The 21,074-nt window shown below is 43.1% G+C and overlaps 2 protein-coding genes across 4 annotated transcripts in view; one reads left to right on the top strand and one right to left on the bottom strand.

The window, feature by feature from the left end:
- EFCAB5 (EF-hand calcium binding domain 5) overlaps window positions 1–2,042 on the bottom strand; it is a 112,238-nt gene extending 110,196 nt beyond the window's left edge. For both annotated transcript variants that reach the window (XR_013223707.1, XM_077294282.1), the window contains exon 1: window positions 1,936–2,042. The gene's annotated coding sequence lies outside the window, so the exon portion shown is untranslated. The remainder of the gene's footprint in view (window positions 1–1,935) is intronic.
- The window catches only part of SSH2 (slingshot protein phosphatase 2), a 231,569-nt gene continuing 212,171 nt past the window's right edge, over window positions 1,677–21,074 (top strand). The window contains exon 1 of one of the 2 annotated variants that reach the window (XM_077294281.1): window positions 1,677–2,005. In XM_077294281.1, coding sequence (XP_077150396.1) covers window positions 1,943–2,005 — 63 coding nt within the window. In that variant the 5' untranslated portion in view covers window positions 1,677–1,942. The remainder of the gene's footprint in view (window positions 2,006–21,074) is intronic. The other variant, XM_077294278.1, reaches the window with a different exon arrangement.

The raw sequence follows: 21,074 nt of genomic DNA, 5'->3' as shown, positions 1-21,074 counted from the left end.
CCGGACAAGATTCCTGGATATCACCACTCTGAGCCGAACATTGGGAGGCAGCGTATGTGATTCATTGATTGGTATGCATGCATTTACAGGCTGTGACACCGTCAGTGCATTCGCTGGCCGTGGGAAGATGACGACACTCAAGCAGTTGAAGATGAACAAGACATACCAGGATGCCTTTCAGGAAGTTGGTCGTTCATGGGAAGTGTCTACCGAACTTTTTGAGAAGTTACAGGAAATCACCTGCCACATGTACCTGCCAACTACCCAAACAACTGAGGTAAACAGGCTCCGTTATCAGCTGTTCTGTGCCAGACGTGGAGTGGTAGAGTCAAGTCAACTCCCTCCTTGCCAGGACTGCCTTTTCATGCATGCACTGCGTGCAAACTACCAGGCTGCGATCTGGAGGAGAAGTCTGCAGAGCCAGCCATGGGTTGCAAACCCAACAGACTGCGGTTGGATGATAGATAACGACGGAAAGCTTGTTGTCAAGTGGATGCAAGGGGCACCAGCACCAGAAGCTATTATACAGCTACTGTCCTGCAAGTGTGTGCGGTCATGTGAACTTCCTCAGTGTACTTGCCTCAGCAATGGCCTGAAGTGCACAGACATGTGCAGATTACAGACATGCCAGAACAAGGGTACTGAAGACGAGCCAGTAGAACAACAGTCAGATTCAGAGTCCGATGTTGAAGATATTATGGAGTAACATATATATATATATATATATATATATATATATATATATATATATATATATATATATATGCACATGACATGTTCAGTGTGTATTTACATAACTTGGATTAAATTTTGTTACAAATACTACATCTAGTCACTCCGGGTGGTACCGATATCGTCATATTTGGTTCTTGGCTCATGCTAAAATTCCTGTGGAACACCTAAAGGGTTAACAGTTTTTAAAAATGAGTTTTGAACAGCTTGAGGGGTGTAGTTTGCAAAATGGGGTAATTTATGGGTGGTTTCTGTTATGTAAGCCCCTTAAAGTGACTTCAGAAGTGACTTGGTCCTTTGAAAAGTGGGTTTTGCTGTAAATGTGAAAAATTGCGCATAAAACTATAAGCCCTATTACGTCGTAAAACAATAAGGTTTCATTTTCAAAATGATGCCAATATGAAGTAAACATGTGGGGAGTGTAAATTAATAACTATTATGGGGGGTATCAGTATTTTTGTAAAAAGCAGAGAATTTCAAAGTTAAAAAATTGCCGATTTTTCCAAAATTTCCGAATATTTAGCATTTTTTTATATAGAAAGGTAAAATATATTGACTCCCATTTAGCACTGACGTGAAGTACAATATGTCACGAGAAAACAATCTCAGAATGGCTTGGATAGGTGAAAGCGTTCCAAAGTTATTAGCCCATGAAGTGGCACAGGTCAGATTGGCTTAGGCACTTGGGTACAAATAGGCCTAGGGCTGAAGGGGTTAATAAGCTACGTATATGTAAGGGCTATCATATCAAAAAATAAACTACAGACATGCATCTACCTAAAAATACCAAAGAGAATTAGTCACTCCGCTTGGTACCGATATCGTCAAATTTGGTTCTTGGCTCATGGACTATACGTAGACGTCAGTATCAGAGTTACGACATACAAAAGGAAATCTATAGGTAATTAATGACTACTGATAAGAGGTGCGCACTACGCTCCGGCGCTGCAGGGGTTAAACAGGTGTGGCCAAGTGACGGCTGTCAGTGTGCGCATGCGCGCCCGGGACATACACACAGCGCTGCTGCCTCTCCTATCAGTGTGGGGACAGGCGGCGGCGGGTCTGCGGGGATCTGAGGCAGCGCCGCAGGATAGTGGGCGTTGGAGTACTTCCCAGGAACCGTCCTGTGAGCGGGACCCCCGGCCGCCCTCCTCCATTATTCCATGGGATGATAATGAGAGCCCGCTCGTGTTCCTTCATCACCTCCTAGATGGCTCTGGTTACAGTGCAGCGATCCCCGACCCCCAGCACGACCTCCAGCCCCTGCGTGTCGGTGAGTGATGAGGACGATGGGGGTCCTAGGAACCTTCCTATTGTCTGCTGCTGCCAGCTCTTCCTGCCTCCTAGTGTCCACCGGCGCCGGAGGGCGCATGCGCGGGAGCTGCTGCTGAGTCCTCGCCATCCTTGTGCTTCCTTGCTTCATCTGTCAGGGCCTGCAATGTCGTCCTGCACCCCAGGGGGACGCTAGGGGTGTGCACTGAGCCTGCAGCTGTGTCACTGACATCCTCTGTGCTGCTGGGGCAGTGTGTGTGCGCCTCTGCCCACCTCAAGGGTTCACCTGCTCCTGTCCTTGGGGCACAGCTGCTGCTGGCACCGGTATCCCAGTGATTTGTCTGTGGGGTTCCATAAAAAATCCATTCAGCCTTTCTATTTTTGCATAATGTCATAGGATGCTTGCTGCCTATAGAAGTCAATGGAAGCAAGCACCATAGACTTGTATGTAAGGGGATAGAAAGTCACATGACCTGTATGACATTTGCATCTCAAGGAGAGAATTTTGGGTGCTAGTGGCCAGCGTACATTAGCATGAGCCTTCAGTCTACTTCCCGTGGACCTATTTAAAGGGTTGTCCGCCTTTCAGGAATTTTGTTTCTCTTAAAGGGATCATCTCATCAGATTCCGGCTGCTTGAACCACATCCGCATGAATGGGACATTGGCTGCGTTATTGCAGCAGTGTCTAAGAGAACACATACATTAAAAGCCGCCCCGGGGATGATGGCCCCCATTTCATAATTTGTGAATCACTGAAGTCACTTCCTTTTTTTTTTTTTCTTTTTTTGATGCACACGATTCATGAATTCGCAGCAAAATAAGATCGATGTGAATACTTTTCTGCCCAATGATGACAAAAGTATTCTAGGAGTGATCCCTTTATTGGCTAACCAGAAAGCAAACACATTCTGTTCTGGTTAGCCAATAAAGGGATCACTCCTAGAATACTTTTGTCATCATTGGGCAGAAAAGTATTCACATTGATTTTTCTGGCTAACACGGTACCACAAAACAATTTGTTATTGTACATCATAGCAAAAAAATAAAATTTCTTTTATTTTTGTCTTAAATTTTTTTTTTCTGTCTTTTTAGCACCGAAAGTCGCAAATCCTTAACAAGTTGCCAAAAAACCTCATCAAGTTAAGTCTTCTCCAAGCAGGGAGAAGAGAGAGGTGACATTTGGTGAAAGTCACACTTTTTTCTGAATTTGTCTAAGGCCGAGTGCCCACGATCCAGAAGCAGCAGCACATGTCCGCTGCGTCCAAAGAGCTGCCGTCTATTGAACGCAGGTGAATCCACATGTGATCACTGAACCGCACAGATTCACCGCGTCCAATACATTCTATGGGGGAAATTTATCTTGTGGAGACTACCATCTAAGCAAGAGAGATTGACATGTTGCTGTCTGGAGAGACGCCGCATGTCCGTCTCCGCGGGTGATCCGCAGGCATCTGTGGATGCATAGTGGACATGAGATTTTTAGAAATCCCATCCTCTGTGCTGTAACATCTGGACGCTGCAATTTTGACGCTGCATAAGGGCTGTCCCACACGTCCAAATAATTCCGGTACCGGAAAAAATCGGTACCGGAGTTATCCGTGTCCGTGTGCCCGTGAGCTCACGTAGGCCATACATGCGGCACACTTGTGCCGCCCGTGTGCCGAGTGGGTACCACACGGAGCGTGTGGTACCCACGCGTGTGGTACACTGCATCGTGCTGAAGCCGCGATTCATATCTTCTGTGCAGCAGCGTTTGCTGCATAGAAGATATGAATAATAGTGTTTAAAAGAAAGATCTATCTGTCCGCCGCCCTCCCACCCCCTGTGCGCCCCCCCCCGCTGTTCTGAAAATACTCACCCGCTTCCCTCGTTGGCTGTCGATGCTTCCTGTGCTGGCCGCCCCTTCTACTGTATGCGGTCACGTGGGGCCGCTCATTTACAGTCATGAATAGGCAGCTCCACCCCTATGGGAGGTGGAGCCACATATTCATGACTCTAATCGGCGGCCCCACGTGACTGCATACAGTAGAAGGGGTGGCCAGCACTGGACACTGCGAGGGAGGCGGGTGAGTATTTTCAGAACAGCGGGGGGGCGCACAGGGGGTGGGGAGGGCGGCGGACAGATAGATCTTTCTTTTAAACACTATTATTCATATCTTCTATGCAGCAAACGCTGCTGCACAGAAGATATGAATGGCGGCTTCAGCACCATGTGGGGGGGACAGCGCTTACTGTAGCGCTGTCTCCTGCACGCCACAGGGACTGCACACGGAGACCGTCCGTGTGTGGTCCGTGTTTTACACGGACCCATTGACTTTAATGGGTCCGTGTAATACGTGCGCTCCCACGAACACTGACATGTCTCCGTGTTTGGCACGCGGAGACACGGTCTGCAAAAAATCAATGACATCTGCACAGATGCATTGATTTTTATGGGTCTACGTGTGTCAGTGTCTCCGGTACGTGAGGAAACTGTCACCTCACGTACCGGATCCACTGACGTGTGAAACCGGCCTAAGTATGCCGCGTCCATCCCTCACCGTTTACTGATCGTGGGCACGTACCCTAAATCATCTGGATTAGCAAAGTTGTCAAGGGAAAAAAATCCCAGAAGATGTAGACACAACTGAAAAAAAATGGCACAAAGCGTAGAAAGATGAAAGGAGGAAATTGTTCCAGAAAAGAGGAGAAACAGCAATGATGAATCTGGGTCCATGTGTCTCCTCCACACTCCCCTGGGCACAGGCCTTACCTACACACCCATAGGGAGCGACCGGCCAGTCTATGGGAGCTGGGTAGGGACCGGCCTCCGATTAGTTGGGTCTCTCCCTACAGACCCCGGCCAATCTTTTAAGTGTGAAACATACAGTACATAGCTGCAATAACGCAGCCCGACTCTGAAACTGCCGCCTGTGGTTCTGGCACGTGATGAAGCTGTAAGCATTCCTTTAAAACATAAAAATATTTTGGCTTTTTTTAAACTTTTTTTTTATGTTTTGGCTTTTACAGACTTGTTTTTTTTTCCCTGCACATTCAACCTTGATGTGGCAATAAATCAGCTGAGAGGAGCTCAGAAAAAGACAGATAAGGCGACACCAAAACATCGGTGCAACTTGCTATCTTGCGACTATATTTTATAGATTATTTTTTTCCTGCACAAATCGAAGTCGCGTGTGACTTGTATTGAAGACCGCTGCAAGTGAGTCACGTGCAATTTCTGACCTGCGACAGAAAGTCCAACACCTTTGTCACGGATCCATTGTTGACATCAATACCAAAAACTGTATTTGGTCTCCTGTTAGATGTAAAAACCGGACAGGTGGATACAATACAAATGCACAAAAAAAAAGTCTTTGTACAGTGGTCGCACACTGGTCATCTGTGTGGTAGCTTGTTCTTATATTGTGTGATCCCATACTTCACGCTTTGGAGGTCATGGTTGTGTGACGGCGATTCCCTTCACATGACCTGGGGAGATTTATCAGTAGCGTCGTAACATGTATGAATTTAGGGGTTGGGTAACAGGGGCACAGACTGCACTAAAGTGCCGTAAATGTAACGTTGGCATAAAGATTCTTGGGGGCTAACTTACCTGCTTGGCCTTCACATCTATGCAAATTACAGGTTGTATTGAGATGTAATCCTGCAGTCGTAGAAGTCAGTGGCATCAGGCTGTACCGTCACGTGTCTCTGGTTGTAGAGGGTTTTCTACATGTTAAGGGAAAAAAAAAAACCCTACACAACCCAAAACATCTGGTGGTCCCCTCCTCTTCATGACTTTTCTGAAATTGGATGCTTTCACAGCATAAGTCAAAACAAGTGGAACAGAAACAAAGTATAAGGCTGTGTGCACACGTTCTGGATTTTTTGCTTTTTTTTGTGTGCGTTTTTTTTGCTATAAAAACACGAAAAAAACCGCATTCTATTAATAGAATGCAATCCGCAATTTTTGTGCACATGTTGCGTTTTTTTCCGCGAAAAAAATGCATCGCGGTAAAAAACGCAGCATGTTAATTTTGCAGATTTTTCAAGGATTTCCCGCTATTTAATGCATTGGGAAGCTTCGGAAAAAAGCGCAAAAAATCCGCACAAAAAATGTGAAAAAAACACACACATGCGGATTTCCTGCAGAAAAAGTCCGGTTTTATTCAGGAAATTTCTGCAAAGAATCCTGATGTGTGCACATAGCCTAAAACGTTGTTCAGATGCGTGTGTTACACATGTTCTATCTGCATTTTTCATGGACAGAACACGCACCCATTATAGTCTGTGGCTGTTGACATGTCTGTCGCTTTTTTTTTTTTTTCCAGACCCAAGTGTAGACATGTCCAGTTTTGATCTGAATGTCTTTAGAATCGATGGGATCTTTTAATAGTTCTGATAGCACACGAATGCCATCTGGTTTCATGGTACAAAATTGACATAGACCAAGAAAAGATAAAAATTGGATCCAGCACACTGATAAAAATATTTTTTTATTTTCCTTCATGTACAAGAAAAAAACAGACATCTGAATCGGGGCCCACGGGAAAATGTGTTCCTTTTCCACATTTCAAACCCACTCCTGGTTTTTATTCTGTCCCAGATCATACAGGACGATCCTATTATGACTCTAAATATGTTGTCTACAAAAATAGAAATACTTGTCTGTACATGTGGGTATTGATGTGATTGCTGTGTGAATTTCGGTAATTGTGCCATGTATTGCAGGTAAAATACTCATTTTTTTTTTTTTAATTTATTTATTTAATTTTTTTTTGAGGGGAAAAAAAAAATCTTGATGTAAAAAAAAAAAAAATCCTATGGCTTTGTGTGATCCACATCTAGAGGTATCGCAAGCCTCTTGATATATTAAGCTGGAATTTCTTAAAATAATTTTTAGAAAAAATAAATACAAAATATACTGCCCAAATAATGTATCCCCTGCCTGTTCAGTGCCGATGCTCCGGTGATCTGCAGGTCTTTGGTTACAAGCAGGCAGCATGTGGCCTCTGTAGTCAAGAGAGTCTTTGCAGCCACCATGTGATGTACTACTACTGACATCATGTTCTTGGTGTTTTTAAAACTGGCTAGCCCCTTTAATCCCATGCACAGGTGCTGCAGAGACCCCACAATGCATGTGAGTGATATATGGATTTTATTCAAATGTTTTGCAGATGTCCCCATTCTTGATTAAAAAAAAAAAAAAAAAAAAAAAAAAAAAAAAAAAAAATATATATAATGTATATATTAAAAACACATGTTGAAATTCAGCATGCCTGATCCCGTCAGATATGTTCAGTAGAGGGAGAGTCTGGCAGCCCTTCTCATGTCAGTTCGGTGCCCTGTCCTGCTGAAGTCGGAGGGTTCAGTCTGCTTCCTGCATGTTACGGCCCCCCGCATGTGTCTGATTAGTTGCACTGATACTGTTTTATTTTCTCCTTACAGCACCACGTACAATGTGGAGGTTTTCTCTCCAACATATATTGTTTTTAATAAATTTTACAGAAGCGTCACACAGAGCTTTTCTTTGCGGTCTGTGCTGATCGCGTTGCTGTGTGCATGGGGCCTTCTTGTGGAAAGTATGGTAACTTATGGCGGCTGGGTTTATGTTTGTACTGAAATACTAGTGACAAGTAAGGTACATTTTATCCTTTGTGGTTATTAGTGTTCTCTATGTAAATATGAAGTTGGGATTATGAATACTGAGCCCTTATTCTGGTGGAAAATGCTCCTGACCTTGGTATATTGATAGTCATAGCACTAATGAAGAGGATCCCAGATGTGGTGGAATGTGTCACCAAAAATATGGTTCTTAAACTATCCTGGAGGTGCTACATGGCTCATAAATGACTTTGTCATGCCCCCCCCGTCCAGAAAGAAAATCGAAGTTATAAGGAGATATTAAAGTTGACATTCGGGCAGTAGTGAGTTGTCTGCTTCCTTCATGATTGACATCCTGCCAGGCCCATCTTGCACTGACTGCATGTGGTGGGTAAGACATAATTTAGAGGGGGTCTAAATTACCTCTTCCGGTATACAGATAGTTATTACGACCCGCCCCCCCACCCATGACTAGTATGGGGGGCCTGGATGCACCATATGGAACACAGCAGCTGGTCATGCATGTAACATATCAGTGTAAAGTCTATGGTCGTGAGTGCAGCGTAGATCTTCTTCCATCGACTTACGGTGCATTTAGATGAGTAATCAATAAACTATTATGCGATCACCTTACAAACGAGCAAGACCTTTGTTGATCAGGTGATCGGATCATATATGCTGGCAGAAAAAGTGTTATCGGCAGCACATTGCCCCGTGTAAAAAGATGTGCTGCCGAAAACTGTATAGGGACTGAACAGTTGCGTTTCTGATCCTTCTGTCCCTATCACTGTTTGATAAGCTAGCGCCAAATGATTTCTATAGTCGATCAGCACTCATTAAGTTGCATTGACTGGCACATCTAAAAGGGCTAATAAAGCGACATTCAGCGCTTCCTAAGGGTAGAATAGGGTCACTGGCTCCTTGAACTGGCGATCATAGAGGATTTCTGCAGTGGGACCCCCGCTAATCTCAAGAATTGTCCCTACTGAGTAGATACTGGATTATTTTTATTAGGTCGAAATTACATTTTTGTGCAAACAGCGAGGAGACCGTGACTAGTCCCACAGCAGCTCCTCCCAGATGACTCCTGAGAGTGGTACTGCAGGGACATAGAACTTTAATTAGTCCCTCAATTTGCGTTTTAATCAAGGAAATGTCTAAAAAGACATTTCTGATCCTGGTGGTTTAATAGCCCCATGGTTGGTGACTGGTTCCCTATAGATGTGTTCTGTTGGCCTGGTGTGAGGCCTACTTTGCTCGGTGTATGTTATTTATGTATTTTCTATCGGCAAGTTATTTCCTTTTTGGGATTATTTTTGTTCTCGATACAAAACTCCCTATGATTTCGTTCTTTGCTTTGGAATGAATGACTTCCCATGTAATTATTCCCCTGGCGCTCTGCTTTACCAGTCTGCTGGTTAGCACCCACACCAGCCGGAATGAGTGAGCTCCGCCTGGAAGCTGTCATTGGATTCGGAACATTCATTGAGCTTTAATTTCCATCATCGTCCTACCTTAACCCTTTGCGTGTACAAAGCGTTATTGCATTTTTTAAAATTTATTATTTTTTTTATTTCTTTTCCGATTTATTGACCTGGCTCTCTCAGCGCCGGATAGTCTGAGATAATCCCACATTATCTGTTCTGTAGTCCAGCACCATGCTGCATTTCCATGATATGCCGAGCAGCTGGCTGTTCTTAAAACATCATTTGCATTTGGGCAGGCAGCTGCTTATATAATACTGTACGCTGGTGGCGGACTTCAGTGGTGGAAAAAGGCCTGCATAATTCATGGGTAGTAAACCTACTCGTCTGTACGCCTTTCCTGGACGCGGTGCTTTGTATGGCCGCAGCGCTTTATGAAAATGGTTTACTATGGATAATATATTATGCTGCTGATCTGGCGCTTTGTAGAAGACACAGACATTATAACCACGGTGGAGCTATAACTCTGCCCATTACGGCCTTTTTTACATGCGGCCGTTACCATGACAACCCAGTATGTGTAGTAAATTGATTAGCGCACTTGTAGGCCTCGTACTTGTTACACGCGGGGCTAAGGCCACGTTCACATTTTGAGTTTTTTTTTTTTTTTACCTCAGAATTTGTAAGCTGAAACCAGGAGTGGAACAATCACAGGAAAAGTATAATAGAAACATGTGCACCACTTCTGTATTTATCACCCACTCCTGTTTAGGGCTTACAAATACTGAGGTAAAAAACTCACCAAATACTGAACGTGTGCACGCGACCTTATTTGTAGGATTAATGGCTGCCTATCTTATGTTTACCACCGCCTTGCTTGTGCACATGTAAATTTTTATTTTTTGTTTTGTTTTGTTTATGCCATGTGCTTTTGTTATTAACTTGGTGAATTTTTCGTAGGTATTTGTTTTTTTTTTCTTGATGAAATACTAATATATCCTTTCAGTCCATTGACCCCAAACTAGGATTCTTGATTGCATTTAAAAAAAAAAAAAAAAAAGTCTGAATTTTCTGGCTGAAACTGCAACTTTGTCTTTAGTGGCCCTAAGAGTGTTTTCACATTGCGTTCGGTGTCCCTGTCAGGGCATGCATCCAAAATCCCCTGCAAAATGGGGTCCGGACTTGTGCACCAGCAGGCCATAGAACGTGCCCTCTGACTGGCATCATGTTTGGTAGTATACACCTACTGAAGGTGGCCACTCAGACGTAGTAGATTGCATCTTGATGTTTCACCTCCAGTAGGCGTAAACTCCCGAAAAAGATGCACATCAGAGCGCACATTTGCTCTGCCTGCCTCATGGGCCAACAGGGCCGTAGACTGTAATAAGTCCGGACCCCGTTTTGCTGAGGGTTTCGGACATATGCCCCCCACCCCGGGGACACCGATTGCAATCTGAAAGCACCCTTAGCGCCCCTGCAGACAAGTAAGTTTACTCCAGAAAACTCAGACAGTTTATTTATTTTAATTTTTTCATCCATATGTCCATTTTTTTGCCTCTGTGTGCTATTTTCATACTCGCATATTGTTTTTTTTTATTTACGTACGCATAGACTTCAGTGGATGAGTCTTATCTGAGACTCGGAAGTAGTGCTGCAATGTTTTATTTAATTGTTTTTTTTCTTACGGGCAGTCGGGCTGAAAGAAAAATCGTTTAACTTAGCAGCACATTGACTCGTGTTATTGAGCTATCTGATCAAATATTGGACAGCACACATCTGATTTTATAAGCTTGTCTGCATGAGCCTGAAAGCTAGGTTCACATGAGAAAAAAATTTGTCCGCGTCCCAAGCAAAAAAAAACCTTTTTCTCAGTCGCCCATGACAGCACACCAGAGAGAGGGGATCCGCCCTTCAGGGACAGGAAACCTACAGGATAAAAGGGCGGTACCTCTCCCCTGCATCAGTTTGGTTTCCTGTCCCTGACGGGGAACCTTCTGGACGGTACCTGAGAAGAACCGTGAGAAAGCCTACTCTGAAGGCCCACTCTACAAGGGCTATGGCGACCTCCTGGGCCGAAAGGTCAGAGGTACCATTAGATCAAATCTGTAAGGCGGCCACCTGGTCATCACCCTCAACCTTTTTCAGACACTATCGTTTAGACCTAGCCTCTTCATCTGACCTAACCTTCGGAAGAAGGGTTCTGCAGGCTGTGGTCCCTCCCTAACCAATATATCTCTGCAATTCTCTCTGGTGTGCTGTCATGGGCGACTGAGAAAGTCATAGTTACTCACCGATAACGGTGTTTCTCAGAGCCCATGACAGCACCTACTTATTCCCCCCCTCATCACGTGTGCGGTGAGCACATTATTTTGTGTGAAGTGCCTTTTCATATAGACACGGTGTTTACTTGTTAAGCAATATGATAAAATTGTATATTTTTTGTTGTTGTGACTAACCTGGAGGACCTCCGATGCTCTGTAAACAAAACTGATGCAGGGGAGAGGTACCGCCCTTTTATCCTGTAGGTTTCCTGTCCCTGAAGGCCGGATCCCCTCTCTCTGGTGTGCTGTCATGGGCTCTGAGAAACACTGTTATCGGTGAGTAACTATGACTTTTTTTCTCACTTGTCATATGATGCAATCCGTTAAAAAAAATTTTTTTACAGCAAGTTATGAATAATTTTCAAGATGATTTACAGTTTCCTGTATTACAATGTATGGGTAAAAAATCGGATGCTGCACATATGGAATCCGTTGTTTTTTTTGCACGCTCATAGACTTGAATTGGCAAGGCTTTCCTGGAATATAGAAGAAATGAGTGCATGTTTGGAATTTTTTTTTTTATTTTTCCCACATGCAGATTCGGTTTGTGTGGGGAAAAACAAAAAGTCACTCATCTGCACTGCCCAGTTGATTAATGTTCGTTATTCTGGTTAAAGAGAATCTGTCAGAAGGATTTCACCCCCAAACTATTTATATGTGCATGTACCTCAGGCCCATGGTCCGCTTACAGCCCTTGACGACCTTTTATCCAGCCCCGCGGACCGCAGTTCTTGGACTGGCAGCTGTGGTTTGATGGCCGCTAGCCCATTAATTTCTTCTTGCTGTGTGATCATACACTGTTCACTGCTGAACGCTGAGTAGTTTGCAATGGATGATTACGTCCGGACACCAGTTTCAGCATCAGGACGTACTTTGTAGGCTGAGTTAGCGCGCAATTTGCACTGCTCCGAAGGATGGTATAAATATCCAATGGCCCTTGGCAGAAACCAAGATTCCCCACTCCTGAAGTACAGTAGCTCTTCCTAAGAAAGTCCAGTAATACCTCACCTTAATACATGGCCAGTTCGTTCCTTCATTACTTAGAAACCAGCATTTTAATTGATATCCAAATGAGGCTGTAGATCTGAAGCCTCTGTCACTCCAGCTCTATTCCCCACCCAGCGCCACCTCCTCCTGCTTGACTGACAGCCTCTATGCTGTGTGACTTTAGGAAATAAGGTGTTTGTATTCCTCTAAAAAAAATATTTATTTTTTTATTATGACTGATGCGCTATATCAGTCAAGTCTTATGAGTTGCTCATGCTAAGGCCTGTCCCACACGTCCAGATAATTCCGGTACCGGAAAAATCGGTACCGTAGTTGTCCGTGTGCTCACGTGGCACATCATTGTGGCACACGTGCGGCACCTCCTATTCATCACTGTAATGAGCGGTACCACGTGACCGCTCATACAGGACAAGCTGCGGCGCTGAGAGGAAGCATTGAGGGAGCTGGGTGAGTATTTTATTTCCAGCGGGTGGGCACACAGGGGGTGGGAGGGGGGTGGTGACAAGGATCTTTATTTTAAACACACACACACACACAAAAAAACAAAACAATGATCTTTCATTCCTTCTCTCCAGCGAACGCTGCTGAAGAGAAGAAATGAATGGCGGCTTCAGCACCACAAGCTGGGAGGACAGCACTTATTGTAGCGCTGTCTCCGGCACGGCACACGGACTGCACACGGACAGCATCCGTGTGCGGTACGTGTTTTACACGGACCCATTGACTTTAATGGGTCCGTGTGATCCGTGCGCTCCCATGAACACTGACATGTCTCCATGTTTTTCAAACAGACACACGGTCCGTGAAAACACGCTGACATGTGCAGAGACACATTGATTTTAATGTGTCTACGTGTGTCAGTGTCTCCAGGACGTGAGAAAACTGTCACCACACGTACCGGAGCCACTGACGTGTGAAACCGGCCTAAGGAGTAGGTTTCAGCATATCTACCTGGACCACTGTCTTGAGATCCTCTGCAACCAGCAGGACTTATAACCGTGGCACATATAGTATTAAGAACAAATGTGTGTGTGCTCATACATGCATCCATCCATAACCTTTTTGGTCCCTTTGATGCCCGGTAAAGGGATGTATATTTTGTATGCATTATACATAATCGGTGTAAATGACGCGTGATCTCATGGTGGTCAGAGTTTCTCTTTCCTCGTCTTTTATTATAAGCACCTATAACGATATACACTCGTCGGCTGTTGGGAGTCTTGCTGCTTGGTGTAATGCAGTGCTGCACAACTTGACATGTTTAATGTAAAAGTCTGTTAGTCTGCAGATCCTATCTATACGACAGCTTGTTTTGCTGATTAATTAAATGGGAGACACTATGATAATCTGCTTTTGTCCAAAGTGATTTACGTAAGTGTATCTTTACTAAGATGAGTTCATCCACCGATCATTCATTAACGCTGTGTACCTGATCCTTAGTCCTCCTGGGCCTTATTCTTCGCAATTTTTCTTGTTTGTGTGTGTTTTGTTTTTTTTTTTTTTTGTTTATTCTTTTTTTATAGCTGGTAACTTAAGTTTGAGGGGGGGGGGGAACTAATCCCAAATATTTTAAAGCTAGTGTTTGATTGGGGGAAAAAAAACCAAAACTCTCTAATGTGCTGATGCATCAGACTAGTCTTGTTTTACAACCTTCAAAGGAAATCTCCATACGATGCAGATCGCAACACAAACCCATTAACAACCATAAGGGCAACGTCACAATGTGTCATTGGTTGTGCAGCCTGAAAATTGCAGTGTACGAAAGCAGCCCTAGATTGTTTGGTGTGTGTACTAAAAATAAGGTGTATATAGTATTACACAATTTATTTATTTTTTTACCCATGATTGAATATGTATGAAAACAAAAGACAAACATAAAAATTGTTTTCCCCTTGAAATTGTGATCTTAAGGCACGCTTGGTATGTAGAGGCCCGGAGGCCGTATAACTTTCTTGGTGTATACTCTTCCACTTGCACAGATGGTTTGATCCCCTACATGAATGGATGTGCCCCTATAAAGGTTTCCACTATTGATGAGCAAACGTCCTCTGATAAAGTGTTATCTGAGCATGCTTAGGTGCTAACAGTGTGTCTTCGGCGTGCTTGAAAAATATGTTTGAGTTCCTGCGGCTGCATGTCTCTCGGCTGTTACAGCCACAACACATGCAGGGATTTCCTGTTTGTTATGCAATTCCTGCATGTGTTGCGGCTGTCGACCAGCACGCTGAAAACACTCGGTAGAATCCAAGCATGCTCAGATAACACTTAAACGAGCACGTTCGCTCATCACTAGTTTCCACTCATGAGGCTGCCGTCACACTAGCAGTATTAGGTCAGTATTTTACATCAGTATTTGCAAGCCAAAACCAGGAGTGGGTGATATATGCAGAAGTGGTGCATATGTTTCTGTTATACTTTCCCTGATTGTTCCACTCCTGGTTTTGGCTTACAAATACTGATGTAAAATACTGACCAAATACTGCTAGTGTGACGCAGCCTTAAAGTGAGTCAATTGCTGAAATTCCTTGTCTGATAAATAGAAATCTTGCTATTGCTCAATATCATGATATTTAGTAGATCTTATACGCAATGTAATTGAATGGGGGGGGGGGAGGAATTTTTTTTTTCTCTATTCCCAGATTACGGTAGATGGAAAGTGCTAAGAGTTTATTGCAAAGTCCCAGGAACAAGGGTTTTCATATAATGATGGTTGTTATACGCCTAATTGAACACACAGGGAGTTTCTTCAGTGTGATTGCCGTCTTTGCTTCTTCGTGCATGTGTCCGAGCCTTCTCCAATCCTAATGCCCAATGGCTGGATGATTTATTTTGTCAGTGCCTATAAGACTGAGTGTGTGATCAGATGTCGGAGGTGTGAATTTGGCCTTATTTTTCTCGTGTCTATATACCGTATATTTGCGCTTGGCTCAAGTTTGTATGTGTAATAGGGGAAGGGGAATAAGCTGCTGCCAGGCAAAAGGATCAGACATTAAAATTCAACATGCCCAATCCTTCACCCACCCACCCCCATCAATATTATCTATTAGTGGACAGTCAGAAAGCCCCACATACATAGTCACCCTGAAAACTTTGCGTGTCTAGACTCTTATTTTCTTTTTAAGTGGCCATAAGGCTTGATTCACTCGCAGTACTTTTATTGGCGCGCTAATATTTGCTGATAATCAAAACCTTTTCTTTCTAAATGCAGCACGCTCTAGATAGGACTTCTCGAATGCGTTCTCTACCCATGGGCTTGAGATTTAACAATTTTTCGTTGATTAAAGGGATTGTCCACTTGTAGGCAGCCCCCACTTAATAGGTCTACCGAGTGTCGTAAAATAAAAATGCACCAGTAAACAGATGGGGGGCGCTGTGCTGCGACTGCGGAGAGTAAAGGGTGAAAATATGTCAATCATCTTACATGCATGGCTGCCAGCGTTGGGTTGTTACATTTTTCCGCATTATTATAACTGGTGATAAGTTTGTGTGCAGTAATAAATTGGCTCATGACTACGTGGGGAGAGAAGAGCCGGTGTATCTGTTGTGTGCTCGGCCCCTGCTCGCCCGGTGTCCTTACTGATTGAAATGCTTTCAATTATTCACCTATATTAGAATCCGTGTCCGGCCGCAGTGATCCATCAGTCCACTCTGTCCTGCCACAAGGCCGCCGTGTTGGAAGCCATCTGACTGTCGCTGCTCTGAGTTATTGCCTATTCAGACAATTACAGGGCTCATCAGACGAACTGCTTCTACTGATGCCATCATTTCTCCATTATATGAGAGCCTGCGCCTGTGTGAGCAGCCTGGCCGGGCACACACGTGCCATCTGGCATGGACAATGGGCTCCCTGATGGGGAAACTGACAAGACGCAGGGTATGACGCGGCCAAGTCGTGATGGGTTTCTTGTACGTGATGATAAATGACCTCTTTGTTGATCTTGGGCCTCGTTCAGACGTCCCTGGTTTTTCACGTGTGCACAGAGTTCCATCCGTGTTTGGTCCGTGTGTCAGAACTATTATCATCAGCGATTTTCATGTATGAAAAACATAAGTGACAGCTTCTCATCCATCACATTGTTAATCACGGACTGATGCTATAATGTGATCTGCAAAAAGCAGACGCCTGACTGCAGCCGTAGACGTGTGTTGGACGTTGAGGGAGCTAAAATCCGAATGAAAAAACATGATAAAAAACACTTTGTAAAAAAAAAAAAAAAAAAAAATGCATTTTCAGATTTTTTTTTTTTCCCCAATAGTCAAATTTGGAGTTTATTTTTTCCCTTGTGGAGAAAGAAACCACACCCTGTGAAGTATGTGTGTGTTTTCTGCTTAGTCATAGATTATGCAAAGTGTCTTTTTATTTTGGACTTTCCTTGTCAAAACCTAATTTCAATATGTCCTGTACAACCCCTTTACCATTTAGGAACATATGTAATTGTAACTTTTGGGTTATGTTCACATGTTGCATTTTTGATTTTTTTTTTTTTTTTTTTTTTATCACCTTTTTTTTTTGTTTGGTTTTTTTGTGCCAAAATCTTATGAATCAGAATTTTTTTTTTTTGCTCTAAACTTTATCATCATGCACAAGGGACAAATGCACCCTGACAAAAACACAGGAAAATAGCATTAAAAACTACAAAATCTTATTTTTTAACTTTTCTTACTGCCAAGAGCGCAGGTTTTACCTTGGAGGAAAAAATAAACTCCTCAAAAACGCAATGTGTGAACATAGCCTTAGGACCCTGATCAGCGGGGATCCTGTGATTGCTGAGAGCACAGATTCCCACTGCCGTGTGTAGGTACAGGATATAAAGTGCTTTTCATGGCGTGGAGCGTTCTGCGCGATGGAAAATGCTGATTCATTAATTGCATATTTTTATAATCATGTAAAGCTGTCACTATATGTGTTCATTAATTACACGTACTACAGCAGCCAATTCAGTTGCTAAAGATGTAAAATGAATGCTTTATGACTCATGCCAGCCAGTAGTACTCTTGGCGCGTGTCCTGGATTTTCATTATTATTATTTATTTTATTTTTTTTTACATGTAGGAGTGATCCTTGCCAGAGAATCCCGCAGTTTCTTCTACTTGGTGACGCGCCGGTATCTGTTCTGATTTTCCAGACGAATATTGTGTATCTAGACTCTGTAGCAGATTTGATTGCAACTTGTGCACAACTTATCTTTGTGGTGTCACAGCGTATCCAAGCAATTCCTTCTATAATCTCCTCCTTTCCTTTTTAGGTTTTATTTTTTTATCATATTGCAAGTAAAACTGAGATATAAATAAAAACCTAAATACAAATGGCTATATATCGGGAGATCAGCCATTCCCGATCACGTTCCCCCCCCCTTCTTCCTTCACATTGTCCAGAGTCTGGCAGTAAGACAACTTGCTCCAGCAGATATACACTGTGTACAGAGCCTAACCGGCTCTGCTCTGTATACTTGAGTAGTGGGGGCTTCCAGGTACTGTGCCGATTCACTTTAATAGGAGTGGAGTTTCTCAAAAGAAAGTGCCGAAAAAAACGTATCATTTACACTTTGAAGAAGGGCGTCCATAACTGTTGACCACACGCCTTCCTCTTGGCCGCCCCATACGCATACCGCCAAACAGGCATGTGTTACCAATGGGCAGAGGGGAGTAAGCCAGTCTGAAATCCTTCTAGTGGCATCTTAACAATAATTTAGCACCAAAACTTGAAAATCCCCTGTACAGAATAGATGGTCATCTGTTTTTGCGTGTGGGACTTTATTCTCCAGTGGATCCTTGTAGCTAATGTACTCTATTGGGCCTCGTAAAAGTTCTGTATCATAAATGGCACCGTAACTAATAAGTGGTGCTAATTTTATAAATTATTAGGTATTTCTAGGAATCTCATAAACGTGATTGTTTAGCTTGGGATCAGACAAAGGGTAACGCTCCCGTACAGGAAGTCATCCATGCTGCTAGCCCTCTGGAATGCCGTTACCAAGAATCCCGACACGTCAATGAATAGAAATGGCTGTTTATCCACAATCGCAGCATTACAGTAAGTGAAGGGTGACATTTAACTGCTGGTCTAGATGACACAGCTCTGTGAGGCTACGTTCACAACGCACAACGCAAACAAAAACGCAGCAAAACGCATGCACAACGCTGCGTTTTGCGCCGCATGCGTCCTTTTTTTCATTGATTTTGGACGCAGCAAAAATGCAACTTGCTGCGTCCTCTGCGCCCGGACGCGTGCGCCGCAGTGACGCATGCGGCGCAAAACGCAAGTGCAACGCATGTCCATGCGCCCCAATGTTAAATATAGGGGCGCATGACGCATGCGGCGACGCTGCGGCGCCCGACGCTGCGGCGCAGACCGCAAATGTGAACGTAGACTAACAACGCCAAGGCTGTGAACGGGGTCTTCAGTGTCGGACTACATCATCGTGTGACTCGCCTAATGGTGGGATGAACTAGGGATCACTGTGTGGGTCTTTACTTCTAGTCACATGAATGAGGTCCACATGAGTACTGTAATAGTAAATCACTGCTGTTATCACCAATTTACAGCCTCGAGACCCAAAGTGCACAAATTCAGCCCACAGACGGATCCGTCATGTGGCTGATAACAGTGTTGGTTGATGGACCCCATTAACTTTAAAGGCGTTTCCCCCGTCATATTTGTCATTTTACTCTTCATAGACGAGTGTTGTTGGCTAGTGCTTGTAATAATAAGCGCTTTTGCAAATTGATTGTTTTCTAAAGTTTCAGCCATTCTTGTGCTGGTAAATTTTTTTTTTTTTTTTTTTTTTTTTTTACGGTTTACAGCTCGTCTCCTAGGAGACCGACCACTATTGCTGTCTATTTTATAAGTACTGCATTGAATCTGGCAAGGATTAGGAGGTTACAGAGCGCCCCAGCAATCCTGGCCTGTGAAGCTCCATTGAAAAGCACTTGTAAGCACTGTGCATGTTTAGCCACCGCTGCTAGATGGCAAAGGTGGTCAACAACCAATGGGGATGCCATAATACAATAGAAAAAACACACAACGATATAAAATATATATATATATATATATATATATATATATATATATATATATATGTGTATATATATATAACAATTTGTGAGTAGCAATCTATACATATCACCATCTAATACAAAACAATTATCCCTGATCGCTAGATACCCTCTTCCCTAAGGGATTAAATATTGAATACCAACAAAGTTGTCTCCTTTAGTGGTCTGTGGGTATACTGTGGTATCCTGGCGGTATATTGTTTTTAACTATGTTATATAATTCCTTTTGTTTTTGTATGCATTATATGTGGATAGGAGTAGTTAGATGAAACACCTCAAATGATTTGGTTCCCTTGTATCTCCTTGTAGAATATGATGGTTGTTATGATGGTGATTGTGCCGGTGGTATGTCATTAGGTGTATCATTGGTACAATTACCTTCATTGTTAAAGTTAGTCTTGGTGACAATTGTCTTATTAGTGATACTGATGTTATATCTGAATTCAAAGGTTATTTAAGATACATATTAGCATTGGATAATTTATACCCCTTGGTCTCACCTTCCTTGATTGATTTGTCCCACTTGTTTAATGATATGTTTGAATTAAATAAATGATTTCCTATAATTGTTGATATACTATGCACATTATGATTTGGTGCGATATGATGAACGGTTTTTTTCGTCGTAATATTGCATCACAGTGTATAAATAGTAATAAAATCTATTGTAACATTATGTATAGTGTACCACTGGAGTGGATTTCTTTCTCTGTGCATTTTGATATCTCATTACAGGTCTTAAATAGAGTTTTTTCTCAAAAAAAATCTTTTGAATAATTAAAGGAAATCCTGGACATATGAGATATTGTCCCTTCTTGAGAACATTAACAATATATTCGGTACCATATTTTGGATGAGTATATTACTATATTGTTTGATGTGGACTTGGAGTAAAGGAAATCCTCTTCTGACATGCGTATTGACGTTCTTCTATGGTATGTGGACTCTTCATGACATGCGCATTAAGGCTATCAGAGATTGGGACTAGGACATGCGCATTGGAGCCTCTGAAGATCGTGATGTCATGGATATGCGCACTGAAGCGCTGGGCTCCGATGTAGATGAGTGGATTCCAAGTTGGGTCATGCGCGGTTGGAGAAGGAACTATGGACTTGCGCAGTGACGAGAGTTACATCATGTGATCCCCGGAGACTGTGATGTCACGGATGTGCGCACTGAAGCGCTGGGCTTTGATATGAGTGGGTGCAGCCTAACTTGGATCATGCGCGGTTGGAGAAGGGTCTGTGGACTTGTGTGATGACGAGCACTGCATGTTGGGTATAGTGCGGTCACATGGTGTCGGCGCTGTTACCTGGCTGTACTGCGATTCTCAAGAACACACCTACAGTACCATGACAACCACCGAGGCATTGCCCTGATAGGAGGAAGGAGTTTGTTTACATTCTGGTAGCTGGGAATTTATTATTATCCTTGTGGGTTCAGTTATGTATAGGGGAGCGATCAGGGATAATTGTTTTGTATTAGATGGTGATATGTATAGATTGCTACTCACACATTATTGTTTTTATTTATATATATATGTATATTATATCGTTGTGTGTTTTTTTTCTATTGTATTATGGCATCCCCATTGGTTGTTGGTTAAGTAATGGGGTGGGCCTAAGGGTATATAATGGTGGTTGGAATGTTTTGTACTGTGCTTGACAAAGGTCTTCG

The sequence above is a fragment of the Ranitomeya variabilis genome, chromosome 3 (genome assembly GCF_051348905.1).
Source record: "Ranitomeya variabilis isolate aRanVar5 chromosome 3, aRanVar5.hap1, whole genome shotgun sequence".
NCBI classification, from domain to species: Eukaryota; Metazoa; Chordata; class Amphibia; order Anura; family Dendrobatidae; genus Ranitomeya; species Ranitomeya variabilis.
This window is presented reverse-complemented; position numbering and strand designations above follow the sequence as displayed.